The sequence below is a fragment of the Barbatula barbatula genome, assembly GCF_947034865.1.
Source record: "Barbatula barbatula genome assembly, chromosome: 24".
Lineage (NCBI taxonomy): Eukaryota > Metazoa > Chordata > Actinopteri > Cypriniformes > Nemacheilidae > Barbatula > Barbatula barbatula.
This window is the reverse complement of record NC_136787.1, coordinates 8,057,522-8,075,319: the sequence shown is the minus strand read 5'-3', so window position 1 is coordinate 8,075,319 and position 17,798 is coordinate 8,057,522. Positions and strand designations below refer to the sequence as shown.

The 17,798-nt window shown below is 38.2% G+C and overlaps 1 protein-coding gene across 1 annotated transcript in view; it reads right to left on the bottom strand.

The window, feature by feature from the left end:
- unc13bb (unc-13 homolog Bb (C. elegans)) overlaps positions 1-17,798 on the bottom strand; it is a 73,049-nt gene that overhangs the window by 20,172 nt on the left and 35,079 nt on the right. Inside the window, exons 9-18 of the mRNA XM_079448966.1 lie at positions 16,711-17,004; positions 16,539-16,623; positions 7,754-7,800; positions 7,493-7,571; positions 6,345-6,419; positions 5,761-5,980; positions 4,215-4,442; positions 2,715-2,856; positions 2,127-2,296; positions 48-163 (exon numbers count right to left, since the gene is read on the bottom strand). Of these exons, the coding sequence (XP_079305092.1) occupies positions 48-163; positions 2,127-2,296; positions 2,715-2,856; positions 4,215-4,442; positions 5,761-5,980; positions 6,345-6,419; positions 7,493-7,571; positions 7,754-7,800; positions 16,539-16,623; positions 16,711-17,004 (1,456 nt within the window). The remainder of the gene's footprint in view (positions 1-47; positions 164-2,126; positions 2,297-2,714; positions 2,857-4,214; positions 4,443-5,760; positions 5,981-6,344; positions 6,420-7,492; positions 7,572-7,753; positions 7,801-16,538; positions 16,624-16,710; positions 17,005-17,798) is intronic.

The following is a 17,798-nucleotide window of genomic DNA, read 5'->3' as shown; positions in this document are numbered from 1 at the left end:
ATGTTATGGATACGCTGTAGTGTAAATGAGTTGCGGTGATGTTCTACCTCATGTAAACAGGTGTACTGGATGTGATAGGGAGCCACTTTTTCTTCACCCTTGATTTCCACGCTGATCTGAAGGCGAATGGCACCAGAAACTGCAGACTTGTCTGTTCTTTTTTCTGTTGTGTGACAGACACGTGATTATGTGCGGTGATATTTAAGAAACGCGGAGGAATGAAATACACTTTCGGGGTTAGGTTAAATCAAAATGCAGGTAAATGTGTTAGTGTGTGGTGTCTATTTGTTTACATATATGTAGAGAGGGCGGGTTTACGACCTATACGTGTTTGACTCTCACATTTGATGTTCTGCCTTTTCCTCACACACACAAAACCACTTCAAGATCTTATAATAGAAATTCAGTGTTCTTCTCTTCCCAACCGTTTCAGCTGACAGGCAAATTATTGAGATAATTTATATGTGTCGGCTACGTGGAGAATTTCCGACTGGAGTGGGCTACATAATAATCAAGGAGGATGAGAGAGGGAGAGAGAGAGAGAGAAACAGACAAAGGACGTGAAGCTGAATTACTGCTATTGAGAATAATTGTTACAGCAGATGTGGTGGTCAGATGCAGACTTGTAGACGGCAGAAATGAGGCCAGTGCAGACTGTAACAGATTAAATGAGAGATAAACCAGATGGATTGTAGCAGAATGAAACTGAAATCAGAGCAGTAGATTTCACAGCTCTGAAAGTTCTGATGCACACTTGGGTAATTGGGCACGACGAGACGGGCTGTCAAGAGGTGAGACGTGGGTAATGGAGTACACACACAAATCCTGAACTCAAGGGCCACACTCCATTTAAAGATGGCCAGAGAGATGGCCCATACGTGTCATTTATCATCTTGAGCAATTTCCAGAATTCAATAACAGAGGATGGAAATGCATTTTTATTATGTGTATTGATACAGAGATCGTGTGACTGCAAGAAACATCAACGTCACAACAGAACAGATATTTAACCCAGCGATACCAAGAAAATGAAAACAAAGTGAACTTGTACGATTTAAAGAAACTATTCACAAAATCATTTTCTTTACGCCGTGGATTAGGAGATATGAGGAATGTCTTACTGTTTTGCTGCGGGGCTGGTTTGCTGTGGTGTGGTCGAAGAAGGGCCGTGTGCATTTTACTTTGATTTGAATTAGTGGAAATTCAGAAACGTCAATTTAAGGTCTTTCTTAATAAAAACACACACAACTACAAAAAAGTACAATGATATTTGCTTATATTAAGCACAGCCATTACAAAACAAATAACCACTGCACACACTAAGCAAAAAACAAGATACGATTAAAGAAACCTTCACGTTACATAAGTTGCCTCTATTAACAAACCGAGTAACTGGCAAACACTACGTAAAAAAAACTAATGAATAAGAAACGAAATACGAAACAAAAAACTTTTATGTTAAATAAATGGCCAAGCACTGGCTTTTAAAAACGTAACCGGCTCTTCTTGACAGTGCTTACATATTCTACTACCCATTCTTTGACGTAAAATCCTTTAACTAAACTAGTTGATTTATTGCTATAAAAATTCTAAATGACGGTGGGGTCGGTGCCACGGTGATGCGATCGGTTGGCAGGTGGACACCGTATATCACCAGTGACACCAAATAACAGGCCTACCCTCTTCGAAATGAATCTTTTTCCACAAAAGACCAACACACATTCAGGCACAATAACAAGACATGGTCTGTATCCCAAATCACCTACTTCCATACTACTGTATATAGTAGGTGAAAATAAGTAAGAGTCACGATAGTATGTCCGAAAACCTCAGCATGCAAAAAACAATGGGCGAGAAATACCGTGAGCACTGGATGGACACTAACCTATCCCATGATTCCGCAGGAGCTGAGCAAATGTAAAATCTCAAATAAAAATAGCAGAAAACTTTAAGGCGGATATCTGTTTTTAAATCTCAACGTCTATTTACAGGATGTAAATTAGCGTTGCTAATATGTCATAGGTGAAAGAGCATACAGGTCACATGACAATAAAACATAGTGGATGCAGCATAGAGGAAGGTTTGACTCTTTGACGCAACACATACACTATTAGTCTGGAACTTACCAAGGTTATACCAAACGTCCATTTCTCCACTCAGCGTGCGAACCTCGATGATGCTTTGGCCCAGGAAGTCATCGGATTCTCTCTTTAAACGCTGCTTCACTCGTGATTTTATGTCATCGTCTTCATCCCAAACACGCACCTTGATGCGGTCGGAGGAGTTGTGGCATTCACTAAAGGATGACATATAATGCTGCAGTTACATACTACAGTATGCAGCTATAACTATAAAGTCACTTCCTGCTTAACAACAGATACAACTAGGACTGATGCTTTCAATAATGTAGACTAAATTTAAGTGTCGCATTTCCAATGTTGTTTGTTATTGGACTCTTGAGTATCACTGTGATATGATAAGATTGAGTTATATCACCAACGGTTCAATGAATTTGGTTTAGTGGGGCTTTAGTGGCATTTGTGGTAAAGACTATAGACTGGAAAGGACATTTAAAGATTGACAGCACTGAGTGGGCCATTCTCACCCTGTTCCTTCAGATGACAAGACGCTACTGAAATAATAAATAAGACCTGAAACTGCAGACGTGCCACAGGCAGTAGACACACAGATGAGATCTGTCAGATCATACTTACAAATGAAACTTCTCCTCCCAGACAGGATTGAGGTTGCCGTAAATAGTCTTGGTCCTCTTCTTGGTTTTCCCCACCTGGACCGTCACATAGGGGTCACTGGAGCCGGTCTTATCTTTGGCCTGAAGTCCCTGAGCACAAACAACTACAACAGAGAGACAGATAAGACGTCAAAAGGTAAATAGGAGAAATCACAATAGTTTATTACAAGGTTTCTTGTTTCAATTAAGAAAATATGATCTTTGCTATTAGTGGTACATATGAACTGACTGTAACTCCAAATACAAGATTATTACACTTGAATATTGTGCGAGTAGTGCATCATTCAGAACTGCATAAAGAAGTCCTTTAAAATGCTGAATTTTGGTCTAAAAGGTCAAGTGTATGAAATTTAGCGGCATCTAGCTGTGAGGTAGTGAATTGCAACCAACGGCTCACTCCACCTCTCCCTTTGGCAGCGCTAAGGTGGCTGACACAGGAAAAATATGCAGTCACGTTTTCGCTTCTTTGCTGAAGGAGATAACGTATTTACAAAACACGCTCTGTAGAGCAGTTTGTCCTTTTAGGGCTACCGTAGATATAATATGGAGAATGGGGTATATGCAAACGGGTCGATGATGTACATCCGCTAAAATCTCAGCAAGGCTGTTACGTCCAGCGCCATAGGGAACAATGACGTTTCGCATCAGGATGCACTTAGAATTACGATCAACAACGTGAGTCTAATTAATCAAACACTTCGTCCATATCTCGTCAACCAAAAAGGAGAAGCACTTCAGGCTATCCATTTCAAACAAGGCACATCAACAAATATGAAAAAAAGCAAAATGAGCTTTTGCACTCTAGAGGAATGATCACAGAGGCACTTTACAATGTTCACCCGGAGTGTGATCGGTTCATCGAAATTTGAACGTTTTCTTACAAAACAAAGTGTTGTCACTTGGTGAAAAATCCCCTTAGTGCTATGAGAGCAGAAGTGACCTAGCTGGCCGAGATTTAAGCGGAAGTACGTAGTTGTACCGTTTGCATATACACCATTCCATGCAAGGGGACCCGCAGTGTATGTAGATATAGAGCTCATTCTTAGGTAATAAAAACAAAACACTTCATTATGTAAGGTCTTTATACACTTCTGAAGACAAAGTTATATTGCATTTCTCCAGAAAATGAAACACTGGAGTTTATATTTTAAATTAGGTTAGCAAACAGGATTGAGAATTGGAATTTAGGTAGAATTAAAAGGAATAAATAGAGCTGAAATTAATGTTATTTTAAATGTAACATATACATATGATTGATAAGTGTAATACCTTTTCGCATGAATTACCCATGACACAAACCGGTTCTAATACATAAAACAGATGTGAAATTTCCAGAAATATTGAACCAAAGGTTTGGACATATCATGGTGCTCTATGGCCGAATACCGTTGTACAGTCAAAAGGCAACATTAATGACATAACTTGCTGGATTCATACAATAACTGTGAAAATATTTGTGCACCTGTGATGGTAATCTTGGCCGACCACTTTGAGGTTCCATCCAGCACGCTCTGTTTGATGGTTTTCATCTGCTGAGCATGGATAGCTTTGCTGACCACAAACACATCTCGGATGACTTCAAAGATCTCAGGCTTGTTCCTCTCGCGAATCTTCATGCGATCCTTCATGGCCATGATGATGTTCTGAGTGCGATCCTCGGCACCATGTTTGGAGCTCTTCTCAGCCGCACCTGAATGAAAGAACACGATGGTTTAGAGATCTATCTAAAGATCTACAGTACAGACAATAATGTCGCCAAAACAATCAGAATCTAAATTATTCAAAGATTTTGTTATTCATATTATGTTTCTGATGATTCAACATCTAATCGCTTGACTACTTTTTTTATTTTGTCATATTTCTAACGCATCGTTATACTTTACACATTTTTGATAGAAAACCATGGAAAGGAAGTATTTGATCTCAACCAGGGCTGCGCAGAGGTATTGCAGGAGGGACGCGACGGTCCACCGAAACAACAACCTTCCAAGGCAAACGTCCAATCAGGAAGCAGCAGCAATTACCTCTACATCATCTTAAGAAACAGGTAGATCATAGAAGTATGTTTGTCTTTCAGACTGTAATTTCAGAATAAGGGCAAGTCTCTCTCTCTCTCGATGAGTTCAGAGTGCGCTTGAAGGGAGTGGCGTGTAAATGAAGTGTCTTTTCATATATTTCTGAACTTGGATGGCTGTTTAAAGCTGTTGACAATTATTAAAGATGTAAAGATGTGCAAATGACACCACACCGCGTCCGTATTATAAACTGCAAATAAACTCTCGCTCTTGTTAAAATCGATGAAACGTGCACCGTTCTCGAGATCTGGCGGATAAATCCTTTTGGAATAGTGCCCAAAACCCTGCACTTATTAATGCAAAAAGCTAATAGTTTACAATGGTGTTTGAATGGAAACCATTCACTTCTGTGATGGTTTCTTTTGTTTTTATTAACAGGGTTGTTACATCTATAATATGATCAATCTGTCATAAACAGGTATTTATTGCTTCTTTATACATAGTTAAATATTTATAAATTATATCTAACATATTATCTTATCTATTCTCAATGTACAGTATGGATGGGGGGCAGTTCTTTAAATGGGTTTACAGGTGGGCTTGACCATGAAAAGTCTGAAACGATCTTGACAGAAGCATTTTTGGGGTTATAGCACAGGATAAATCTATGTTGAAACAGGGCTACAGACACATTGAATAATCTGGCAAATCTCATTAATCCAATCAACATCCTGTCCGATAAAATATATGTGCGTGATAATTATTCTACTGTGTACATCACCTTATAAATCATTTTCTTAACTTCAGCTAATGGACCTGTCAAGCGATGTAATGTCACTGGGAAAAATCTATTCATATAAATCACAACAGACTTTTACAGTTTCAAAATTGGACTTTGAAAACCTCAGACAATACATCTATTGAGAGAACCAGGAACACATGTTTATGTTTCCAAGCTGTAAGATAACCTTTTGACATCTCATTTGTACTTACGTTGGAGGCAGTCTGCATTTAGCAGCTCTTGGCACTTCTCGTGGCACTTGACCCCACATTCAGTGCAGCGCATGCCCTGCCGGGCGATGCCCCACAGAAGCCCCTCGCACTCGTAACAGTAGGTGGGCGTAGTGGCAGTCCACACCTCAAAGTTGTGAGGTGTCGTACAAGAAATGGGGTAGATTAAAGCTTGTAGTGTTTTCTTATACACGTGGTTCTTCTGCAGAAGTGAAAGATAGAAACGGAGATAAAATCATTCATAAAAACAAAATAGTAAACTCATCAAAACTACGGAATAACAAAATTGTAACTAAAGAAACTATTCTGTGATGAAAAGCATTCAAAATGCATACTGAAAGTGGTCTAGACCACTTTAGCAAAATTGTATTCTTGGGATTTTATCAGCCAACGTCTTAAGGTCTCGCCCTGGAAAGCTTTTTAAACAGTATTAAAAGAATGACTATGTTGGCACAATTATATTTCACCATGCACTTTCAGATAGAAAGGTTTTAAGATTAGGATAAACATTTAAAAACTTTTGAACGGTTGTGTATATACAAAGAAGAAATTGTGTTCATCCTAACCAGTTCTTCATCTTTTATGGAGGAACGTGAGGCCATGGCAGATGCAATTCCAGCCTTCCTGGCCTGAACCAGCGACTACGATACAGACAGTAGATGTTAGAACTGTGCGAAACATCACACAAAACCCCACATATCAACCCCGGTGAAACAGATGTCAGACAAGACAAGGAATGACTGTGTGTAATACATTTCTATAGCCAACAGCACAAGTACCCAGAAGTCAACAGGGGTGGTACCTAAAAGAGCCCCAGGAATCAAAAGGGAAACTGAATGGAGGAGGGTTAAGGAAAATCTAAACTATAACTAGTAACCCTAGGCAGGATTAGTAGTAATCTGTAATCCAAAAGCCCGTAGTAAACCAGCCCTTTGAAAGTGATGACCCAAACGTGTCATATGTAGAAGGAAAAGTAATCCAATTTATAAAATAAACTAGTTTATTTCTTTTGCTTGTATATCAAATAAGGATCTAATGGTTTGCAAATACATTAAAAGATATTAAGTATACATTACTTGCATTGTATGGTAAAGACACCATAAATGGTTTGACAAATGCATTATGTACTGTATGTATTAAAGAATTCATTATTTAAATAACATAAACATGCAGTTTATTATCATGACATAATTAATTATATTCCTTGAAGACTGCAGGTGACAATTCATTCAATATTAGACATCAAGTTTACTCACATTTTTGCGTATTTGCATACCATTAGACCAATACTTATCATATGGATAAAGTATCATCAAATCTTGATATATACAAACAAAAAGCAGGTTCAGTCACGGGGGTTCTTATCAAAACTTACCATAGCCTGACCATGCAGAATGAATGCGTTCAAGACAGTTGAAGAAGTTACATTTTATGTTTTTCATGGGGAAAAAAGAGGGTTGAGAGAGATTTTACAATGACTTCCCATATTTAAAGTGGTGCTCTGTTGTTTCTTTAATCTAAGCATCATATATCTGGAGTGTTTCACAACAAGTAATAATCCAATATTTTTATAAAGAATTGAGCAAGTACAAGTTTAGATTCGGACTGATGTTATTCCTATTGGGTAACAACATCATGTAAAGTGGACTATCATTTTCCACAGGTAGCTTTTCTTCAAGATGAGACCGCACTGAAAACTTTCATGACCACTTACCACATCGCTAACCAAAGGGATGGCTTTCTTCTTTCGCAGATCTGGCATACTGTCGATTCCGAATATTCCACTCCCATTTCTGTAATAATCAACAATTTGTACAGTACTATTTTCCATGCTTAATAATTAATACATTAACACCCAACACATTCATAACATGTCACTAAACATGTCATGAATAATTCTATTCCATAACAGAAATAAAAAAATAAAGTCGGTCTCTCACTGTATATTTATAAAAGAGCTTCGCAGTTTACTTACCCAGCTTTAACCCAAGCGTGCCTGGACTTATCTTCATTTTCTTTGCCCTATGGCATCAAAACAGTTTAGAATTATCTCAGTGTACAGAGGAAGTTGAAAACTTTGATCAACTCAAAAAAAGAGCAACTTAAAAGCGTAAATGACAAGACACAGGATTGGTTGAGTTTCACCATAAGGCTCGCAAAAGCCAACCACAACAAGACCACCAAAAGCAAAGGTTTGTAATGAGTATGACATCATCACTGAAAAACTTGACCCACTGACTGATGTGCAACTTATGAAATCAGCAAGACATAAAAAAAAAATCAAACACACACTCTTCAATGCAGTTGTATGTTTTCCATACAATATTAACCATTCGATAAATATGAACAATTGGAAAGCTACAGTTCCCCAAGCACTTGAAAGCAAAAATGTAACAAAGCCAAGGCATTTCAACCAAAGATGATACATCACGTGAAAACAGCAAATGATATAAAGACAGATCTCGTTAAAAGCAGATCTCTTCTGTGCATGATGGAAATTGATACATGTAACAAATGTTACAATGAAGAAGGTGCATTCAAATAAACTTAGGATAAAAATGACATTCATGAAAAAAAAGACTGGCAATCGATCAAAACATAATCAGGACCTGATCATGTTCCCTGCTCCCCTCTGTAAAACAAAGCAAGAAAAGTAAAGTATGTTTAGCAAAGGCAAGCTTGGTCTAGCTTACTAGTGACCGGACCCAAAGGTAAAGATAGATTGCAGGGTTCAGAACGGTTATAAAATATACCTTGTTTAAAATCCTCTTCAGAGAATGTGCTCTTTGAGGCATTGGCAATCCTGGAAAGCCTGTGTCGATGTCTTTTCTCTTTGAGAACACGTTCAATGTTGGCAAGGCACTTCTGGTGGTGAGGATCTACGAGTTCAATGCTATGCTCCGCCTGCTTTAAACAAACATCTGTCTCCACTAGTTCTGAATGAATTCCCTCAGGGTTTATTTCAGTGTTGTCTGGAATGAAAGCAGTTTTGTCTGAATCAACATTGACTAAAGTAAAATGCTTTGGGCTGTGTTCTGGAATACACAGCAGATTGGAAGGTGTCTGATCTGTTAGCAGTTCATCTGCCGTATCTATGTGGTGCACTGAACAGCACTCCGTTGGGGTATGTAAAGGAGAGACAGTGCTAGGAGTGGATACAAGAAGATCAAAGGATTGAGAACAACGGCGCTGGTTCTGTAATTCCAGCTCCTCCTTTCCATTGAATGAGATTTCGGTGCTCTTAGACGATCCACTTAGGTCTAAAGTTCCCATGTCAGATTCCTTAAAAATATATCCTTCATGTTCATTTGCATTGCATGCACTTGAAACTAAAGATTTTGTGTCCTCGTTTGGACTCTGGGGTTCAGGGGTCTCAAGATTCATCAGGGCTCCCCTTAAAGCAGATTGGAAGGTTAGCATAGCTTTATTGATCTTGACAACATCATAGTCTACATTAGGGGGCTGGGGCTCTTCAGTATCAGTATTCTCAGAGTAATCTGGATCGTAGTGATCTATAGAAGCACTTGGGAAGACTCCCTCTGTCCACTCTCTCTCCAAATGGTCCTTAGAAATGCAACGCTCACAAGAGGAGTCTAGATTTAGGCCATCGTCATCACAATCCGTCATTCCAACAGTTGAACAACTGAGGCTTCGGGATGGTCCGCTGCATGATTCTTCAGCGTATGCATCCATGGTGTGGTACCCCGAACTTCGCGAGTACATGCAATTTGACGTGCAGTCACATCCAATATCACTCAGGGTCTGTTTTTTGGGGAGCCTCCAGTCAGCAACACTAGATGAACTGGATGGCGGGTCATTATGGCTTCCAAACAGAAGGGAGAGGTGTTCGGAGCTGCTGCATGACGAATGACCTGGTGTGCTGCTGGTCTCGCCACCATTGTACCTGTACCAGGTCTCCGGATGTGAATCTTTTTCTAGTTCATCTGTGCTGTTTTGGCAGGAGCAGTAATCTTCCTCACTCCATCCAGTGTCTCCGCTCACGCTCCGCTGCATTTCAGAACTTCTCCAACCATAACTTTGTTGGTCAGCCTCTCTAGAATGATAACTGCCTTTTGGATCTCGACAATTGGAACTATGACCAGAGGAAAGTGAGCTAGTGCTTGTACACTCCTGCATGTATACACGTTCCCACTGACTATAGGAGGACTTCTCCGCTCTGGAAGATTTGTCAAGGCTCTCGGGATGTAGTTTGGATCTTCTAGGCACATTGCGATAGTGAGTTTGTGCATCCCACCCTGACATATTAGATCTGGGTAATGGAGTCCTACTTTCATCTTTATCTATTTTTGTATGTTTTATTGGACTATTATTTCTACATTGAGGTACAGCAACAGGAGTCTGCCTACCAGGGCTCCTTTGATGAGCAACAAGTCTTCGAGGTGATGTGTGTCCTACAGCACCTACAGAGTACATCTCCTCAATTTCCATCAACACAGCATCTACACAACAGGACACCTCATCCACCGAGCCGCTTACAGATGTCAGGTATTGTCTCAAGTCTGAAATCTCCTCCTGGATTTTATTAATCCCCTGCAGTTCTTTCAAGATGTGCTCCACTATGGTGGTTGAGCCTCCTCCTCTTGCATCTTCTTCCTTATTCTGACTTTGATGTTGTTTATTATCCATGGCACCTCTTCCATCTACATAGTTAGTGTCGCTATGCTGTTCAGTCTCCGCTTTAACTCCCTTGATGCATGGGATCGTGTCATTTCCGTCACTGTTATGCTCCACCTGTCCCATAAAGGTTTTAGCATGACTTTTAAAACTAGGTTGAGTTGAGAGATTACACTCATGACTGGAGGGATCTCTTTTTATACCACATATGAACATGTCATCTATCTCCAAAGGAGACTGCTCAGAGTCAAAGGTAGGGTACTCCCCTGAACCCTGAAGGAAATTCTGTATCTTCTTACGTAGGCCTCGACTGACCTTGGGGCTGGGGGCTTGCTTCTTGCCAAGGTCTCTTTTCTTAGACATTTTTGGCTGAATTTCTGACGGGCTATTTGTTTCATCTTGCTCAATGGATCGGTTCCTTGACAACATCCCATAAAAACGGGAGGTGCTTCGGGTGCTTACCAGAACCCTCAAGCTCTGGTGTATGAAATTACTGAGTTGTTGTATTTCACCTTTGATACACAAGATGTTTCAGTGTTAGATCAACAGAATCTCAGAAGCATTTCCTTTTTAGAGTAATGACATAAATAGATACATTTTAAAATCAAACTGAAGTTGAAAAAAGTTATGTTGGGTAAACGTTGACAAGCATAATCCATGTCTAGGGTTACTTAACATATTTATCTGTACAGAATGTTTATGCTCCTTCAAAACAAGTGATCTCGCTATTATTACTATAATGGCATATCCCATAGAATACACATGCACAACTGACAACTGTAAATGTCTCATAATTTAGAGATGTGATAATAAGTAGCAATGCTACATGCATAGACATCCAAAACAGCAAGAGTGTAAATACGCCTAAATGACTGACATGTAGTGAAGAAGTACCACAGAGGATACAATACTAATAATGGAATTACAATATAAATGCATCGGAAACAGGGTTTATATTGTACCGCTGATCTTAGCCTGCCCATTAACCCATCAGTCATTAAGACATATATTGTAAATAATTAAAAGAGTATTGTAATGGTCCGGTTGCACAACACATTATTTTCCAGCCTGTCAGTTGACAGCCCAGCTGTATTCACTATGCATCATGATTGTTAAGCAGAACCCGCTGGGTCTAATAGCAGCTTCACCCTGTTTCCTGTCTGTCAAGCCTTGTCTGCGCACAATAGCTTGTTCATTTTCTCCCTTTCATTTATTTAGGATGCACTCTTTGCCATCATTTAAAATGTCTTCTTCAATTCTTCAGATAATATATTATGATTGTCATCGGCGCTAGTTACAGTAATCACAAATACTCACACATAAATACAATTTCATGTACTACTGAAGATTTCAGTACTGTATATGTAGGAATTTAGTACATCTCGTATAATGACTTTGTTTTTGCTACAGATGCAAATGGAACCATGGATCTTATATTGGAAATTTTAAATTTTTTAAATTTTACAACCTTTCAAACTGGTGTCCCTGCCGAATATTTACAGTTTTTCACGATGTAATGTTCTTTTTAAAAATCTGGATTTCTGCATGCGATTGAAATAAGAAAACACAAATTAACGGGCTACATATCTTACGCAACAAACGCTTTCTTGTAACATGCTTCCAATAAGTAAATTAATAAAGAAGTCAGTAATTGAAATTCAGAGCGTGTCCTTTTTGATAGTCTCCAAAAGCATTTAATGGCCAACGTGATCTTTACTGTGACTCCAACAATGAGTGTTTAGGTTAGGCAGCTTTCAAGGGCACATGCTGGCTGGCTGCCATGTGTCTGCAACAGACTAAAACAGATGTCGGGGACAGCACACTTTATGATAGTTTTTTAACTTATGGTAGCCGTGCAATGGGTTTTCATGCATTCTGACATATTTACAATGTTTTCTTCTCATGCTTGACATGGTCAACTAGTCAAAAAACGAGTTGGACGTATGACGTATAGTATTCTGTTCTCGATATACTCCCCCAGTGTTCGTACAGGTTTTGGAAAGTTTCTTTTTTTCGAAAACAAGAAAATCCTTTACGTAACAACTTTTCTTAGTCCCTTATTGGACAATTCTCCCGGAATAGCACGAGGCCCATGCCTCAATCATGGAGTACTGGAGAAGGAGAATACGCACACGTCACTTTCACCATCAGTGAAGTTTGCGAAGTTCAGCTGTGTTTGTCTGTTCACTGCATTTGAGTGATGAATGTTATATAAACGGTGTATATAACGCTGGATTTGGAGATCGTTTGAAACTGATAGTTGGATCGGCGGTCCCTGCGCTTAAAGATGACGGACTTGAACCGCATGCGGTAAGTGAAACTGATGTCTGTGTTTTATTGGCAATGTATGCACATGCTTTCGTTCCGCCCCCCTCCCACACGCTTCGCATGTTTTCGGAAGGATTCGTACTGTATCTGTCTTTTATAAATGTGTTTAAACTAAAGACTCTGCGGATATTTGAAGGGTGCGACACTGTAAGTACTCAAGATTAACATGAGATATGCAGAAACTGAGTCTGAGTTATGGCCGCTTTAACATCTTGCGACCCAAGAAATGTAATATTTTAAAATGGAGCACTTTAAGTAACATTTGAATCATTTGAATTTGAATTAAGTTAGTGCTACTGTTTTATCGTATATCATTAACATTCATGGCACATGAATATAACGTCACACACATGCTCAGACTTAATTTAACATTAAATCATAATAAACACTCTGAAATATCTAAATGTGATTTAGAAAATGCAATCAGAAGAGTAGAGCAAAAAACTAATAATTGTATACAAGGTCAGTCTTGCAGACCAATGAGGATACTGATATGTGATAAGAAACACCTGCTTTAGCTAACTGAAAATAAATTACAGCCATAGCAGAAGTAATCATAACACAGTTTTTCATATTCTTGCTCAACCCAAACACTGCCTCTGAATTTGTAATGAAACTGCACTACTCTGCGAAGTTGAACCTAGTTTTTGGGTTTGTATTTTGTGAAGGCTTTAAGCTAAACTATGTCTCCCTGCCGCCCACATTTACTTTGCTTGAAGGTAATTGAACTGTAATGTATATTTACTGTTATTTATTATACACACAAAGGAGGTTGAGCTACCCAATGAAGCATCAATATCACAACACACTGTACAATACATTATCTGTTGCTGAATTACTGAGTAAGTACATGCACATCAGCAAAGTCCTACAGGTTCCAAAAATGAATCTGTGTCTGTAAAGAGATGAAAGCTAATCCACGTGCGAGTGTGTACTGCTGGCTGAAATGAAGAAATAGATTGATCTAACCAGGAAAGAAAGATGTGGGCAGTCCAGATTATGTTAATGTTAAGCAAAGTAACATTGTACAGTAACTGTTTCATTTAATCGGACCTTGGCGATTTTAAAACCAGTGACTTCACTTTTACAAAATGTTATACAGTAGTGAAAAATCCAGAATTTAACAGCATATCTATTTTATTTATAAATTCTTGATCATATACTAAATGATTAATTTAGTTCATACACTGTTATAATCTTACAATCATCTAAAAATACAAAATTCCAATTCCTTCAAATTCACTTTTCGCTGGAAGTACACCAACAATCTTTCAGCGGTTTTAAGCAGTACACCACACCACCTCGGAACAATGACACAACATACATAGTACACAACACAACTATTGCCATAGTTTTTTCCTTTGAAAATAAGATTTTTTTTTAATGATTGTAAATCAGGTGCCAAAAGTAACAATGCTTCTACTTTCTAAAACTCCTGGAGATTGATATATGATCACTTGTGGTATTTTGAAGAACATGAACAAACTGAGAACTCTAATGACCAGGCTAAAGAAATCAATTTACTACAACAATTACTTTTTAATCTTTAAAACACTTAACATTTTGATATTAAACAATTATTGTATAGGTAAATAATAAAAAAAATGTCAAGATGATATTTTACCAAAGAATCAATAAAATGCAAAGGAGTTTAATGGTCTTAAACACAGGTTTTGTTTACTTTAGTAACAAAATATTTAAAAAAAAAAGGTGAAATGTGACTTACCACAACTTACCTCATAGAAAAAGACAAACTGTTCAAAAACTAGATTTCACTTTGACCATTCCAAAACATCCAAAATAATATGTGGAAATATACTTCCAGATTTCAAATTTGTAACTATACAATCTCTCCCGTTTTGCAAGAAATTACCCATCCGACCGCTTTGCCGATCCAACATATCGTCAACAGAGGCAGATCTCTCCACACAGTGACATTCATGCAGCTGAGTGGCTACAGTCTAGGCTTGTGTGACAATGTCAAAGAGGAGTATCTCTCCCTCAAACAACCTCTCTCTCTCTCTCTCGCCCTCTCTCTCTCTTCTGGAGATGTATTTAAGCACACAGCGAATCTGGAATTGTCAAAATGCCAGTGCTCTCTCTCCACTATTCCTCGGTCTCTTATCGCCATTCTCTTGTTTTTCGCCCATCCCATTAAACTGTACCATGTTACTGTGTGTACTGCGGTCACAAATCGATTTCCATAATATTACAAAACCTCTCAATTTCCTGAAAATACATCCAGATGTCTTCCATCACATGCTGCAATTGATATAACTGAATGGCATGCAACACCACGTCTACTGTACAGTTTTGTCTTAACTAGCCAGCAGTAATATCAGTGTCGGCGGTACCCGTCAAGCATCAATCATTATAATGGAGCCTCAATCACGAGTGCAGTATGTCAGATCACTTAATTAGCTTTAGTGCTGTTACAGTAATGGAATAAATTACTCCACCTGCTCACATTCATATAGATGTCTTCAAGGTTCTTACTAGCAGTGCTGGAAATGACAGTGATTCACTGAGAGGACTTGACATATTTTATATTTTTAAAACGATAATCCTACTACAAATAATACTACACTGCATACATTGCAAAAAATAACATTAAATTATTTATAGTGGCTTAGAAACTTTAAAAGAGAGAGAGAGAGAGAGAGAGAGAGAGAGAGAGGGAGAGAGGGAGAGAGGGAGAGCGAGAGAGAATCATGTTCATGGATGACGTAGTGAAATAAAGTTTTATGAGGTTATAACAGTCAACAGATTGCAAAGATCAGTCAGTGTATGTGTATTCAAAAGCAGAACCACTGGATTGCTCATTCGATAATTCGATTTCATGCGCTGATATTTACATATAAAGCAGACGCTTCTATCCAAAATGACTAACAGAGAGTTCACGAAACAATAAGCGATATGTCATAAAGGAGAAATAATACAATTGGCGCTAATACAAAGATACTAGTTTCAACCAAAGCCAGACCAACACCTGTGAAGAGAAACTATTAATAAAACACACATGTCTTGTGTGTGCTTAAATACACCTTGAGACTTTATCAGACAGATATCTCATTCCAATGTCATTGTGAATTAAAGGGACAATGTGTAGGATTGTCGCATCTTTTGTTATCTGAAATGTTTCCCACAATGGATAAATCCAGAAAAGTTTGCAATCAATTTTAAGCAATGTACATCCTTATTGTGTGAATGGCATAATTTTTACTCGGATTCTGCATTTATTGCCATAGTAATCATTAGCGTGTTTGTCTAAAAATGGTGCTGCACAGACTGAACAGCACATGAAATCAAAGGATCTAAAGAGAAATTCAGTAGTTCTGCTTTTAGATCACTCTTGCAACACTTTGTTTGTCATAGTCAACAGATTGCAAAGATCAGGCAGTGTGTTATAACCGACATACGTTTTTTTCACTGCGTCATCCATGAACATGATTTGTCCCGTCAGATTGATTTCTCTTTGTTAGGAGGTTTTAGCAAACCAACTACAGATACATTTTTGTTCAAAAAGTTTAAAGAACCCTTTAAAAAAGTGAAACTCAACCAATCCCAAACAGATGTTAATGAAAGAGCTGAGTGGAGTGCTGTGATGTATACTTACCCCATTTATATTAGTAGATTCAATTAATGTCATACATTTATGAAAGACTGACAAGATGCTGGTAAGTGGTGCAGGTTTATAGGATAAAACATGTCGGTAGTGTTGAAGTCGAATTATGAAACAGGATAAACCACAGAAGGGTTAGATATAGGAGATGGGGGGCATGAACTCCCTACTGTACCTCCTTAAGCTGAAATCTCACTTTGTTGATCGCTTTCAACCAGCGCAATCTGGATGGAGAGAAGGGCAGAGGTGACCTGTCAGCTCTGATGGTGGAAAGAAGAAACATCTTCAATGAATATACACCAAATGTACACTGAAGTAACTCATTAGGGACCACAATACACATATACCTTTTGAGAGATTTATCAGGCGTTTTGTCCAACTGGAAAACCTCTTCCTTTTTGGTGCTGCTTATTCCCTTTCCTTTATCGTGAGCGGACTTCAATCCTTCACCCTCTACCCAGGAAGTATGCCCATTGGTAGGGTGATGTCCATTTCTTGATGGCCGACAGCCAGTGCTGTGGAAGGAATGGAAGGACTCCTCTACTTCTGAACCGACAGCACTTTCCAGTCCAGTCTCACTGAGCTGAGAACTAGCCTGGCTAAGGTTCCCTGAAGAGCCGAAATGACTGGAGTCCACAGGGCTAGTGTTTGAAAAAAAAAACGATTATCTGTAACTTTTCTTTACTGTCAGTCGTATTCTTTTCAAATTACAGTAAATATACTGTCATTTGATGCTCTGCCAGACTAAAGGGTTAATTATGAAATGTTGTTGAAAGCTACATGCTAATAACAAAATGATGAGAAATAGGAAACTAATAGAAATGTTCAGAAATAGAAAACTAATAGAAATGTTGAGGCGTAAGGAATCAAAGCACATACAGTAAGACTCATAAGCAATAAGAAGTAACAAATCACAGATAACGGAAGCAACTGTCTTCGCAAACTAACAAAATTAAGTAAAGTTTAGTTTACATGCACAGTCAAATTATTAAACTATTCTGATTATGACAAGACTTAATGTTTCACTAAGTTTTGAATATCAATAAAAATAATGTGAAATTATATAGAAAAATTTGAAAATTTACAAAAGGAAAAAGTACTATTTCAAATAAAATATGGTGGTATTATAATAAATTATGCGAAAAATTTTGATAGTTTTGCTGACTTAAAGTGAACGTCAACAATTCTTCCTGCCGTTTTCCCTTAAGTCAAATCTAAAAAGGCTATAGACGTTTTAAGAAAGAAAATAAGATCAAATAAATGCACAACCATTAATGTAGGATTCTTACATGTAAACATATTCATTATGAGATAAATGGTTTACAAAACCATTTATTATGCTTCTACTAGCCTTTTTGGAATCAAAAGATCCTTTTCCTGCTGTAATCCTGATGAGACATCTGTAGAAAGTGGGGTCTGGATTTGGATTTCCAGT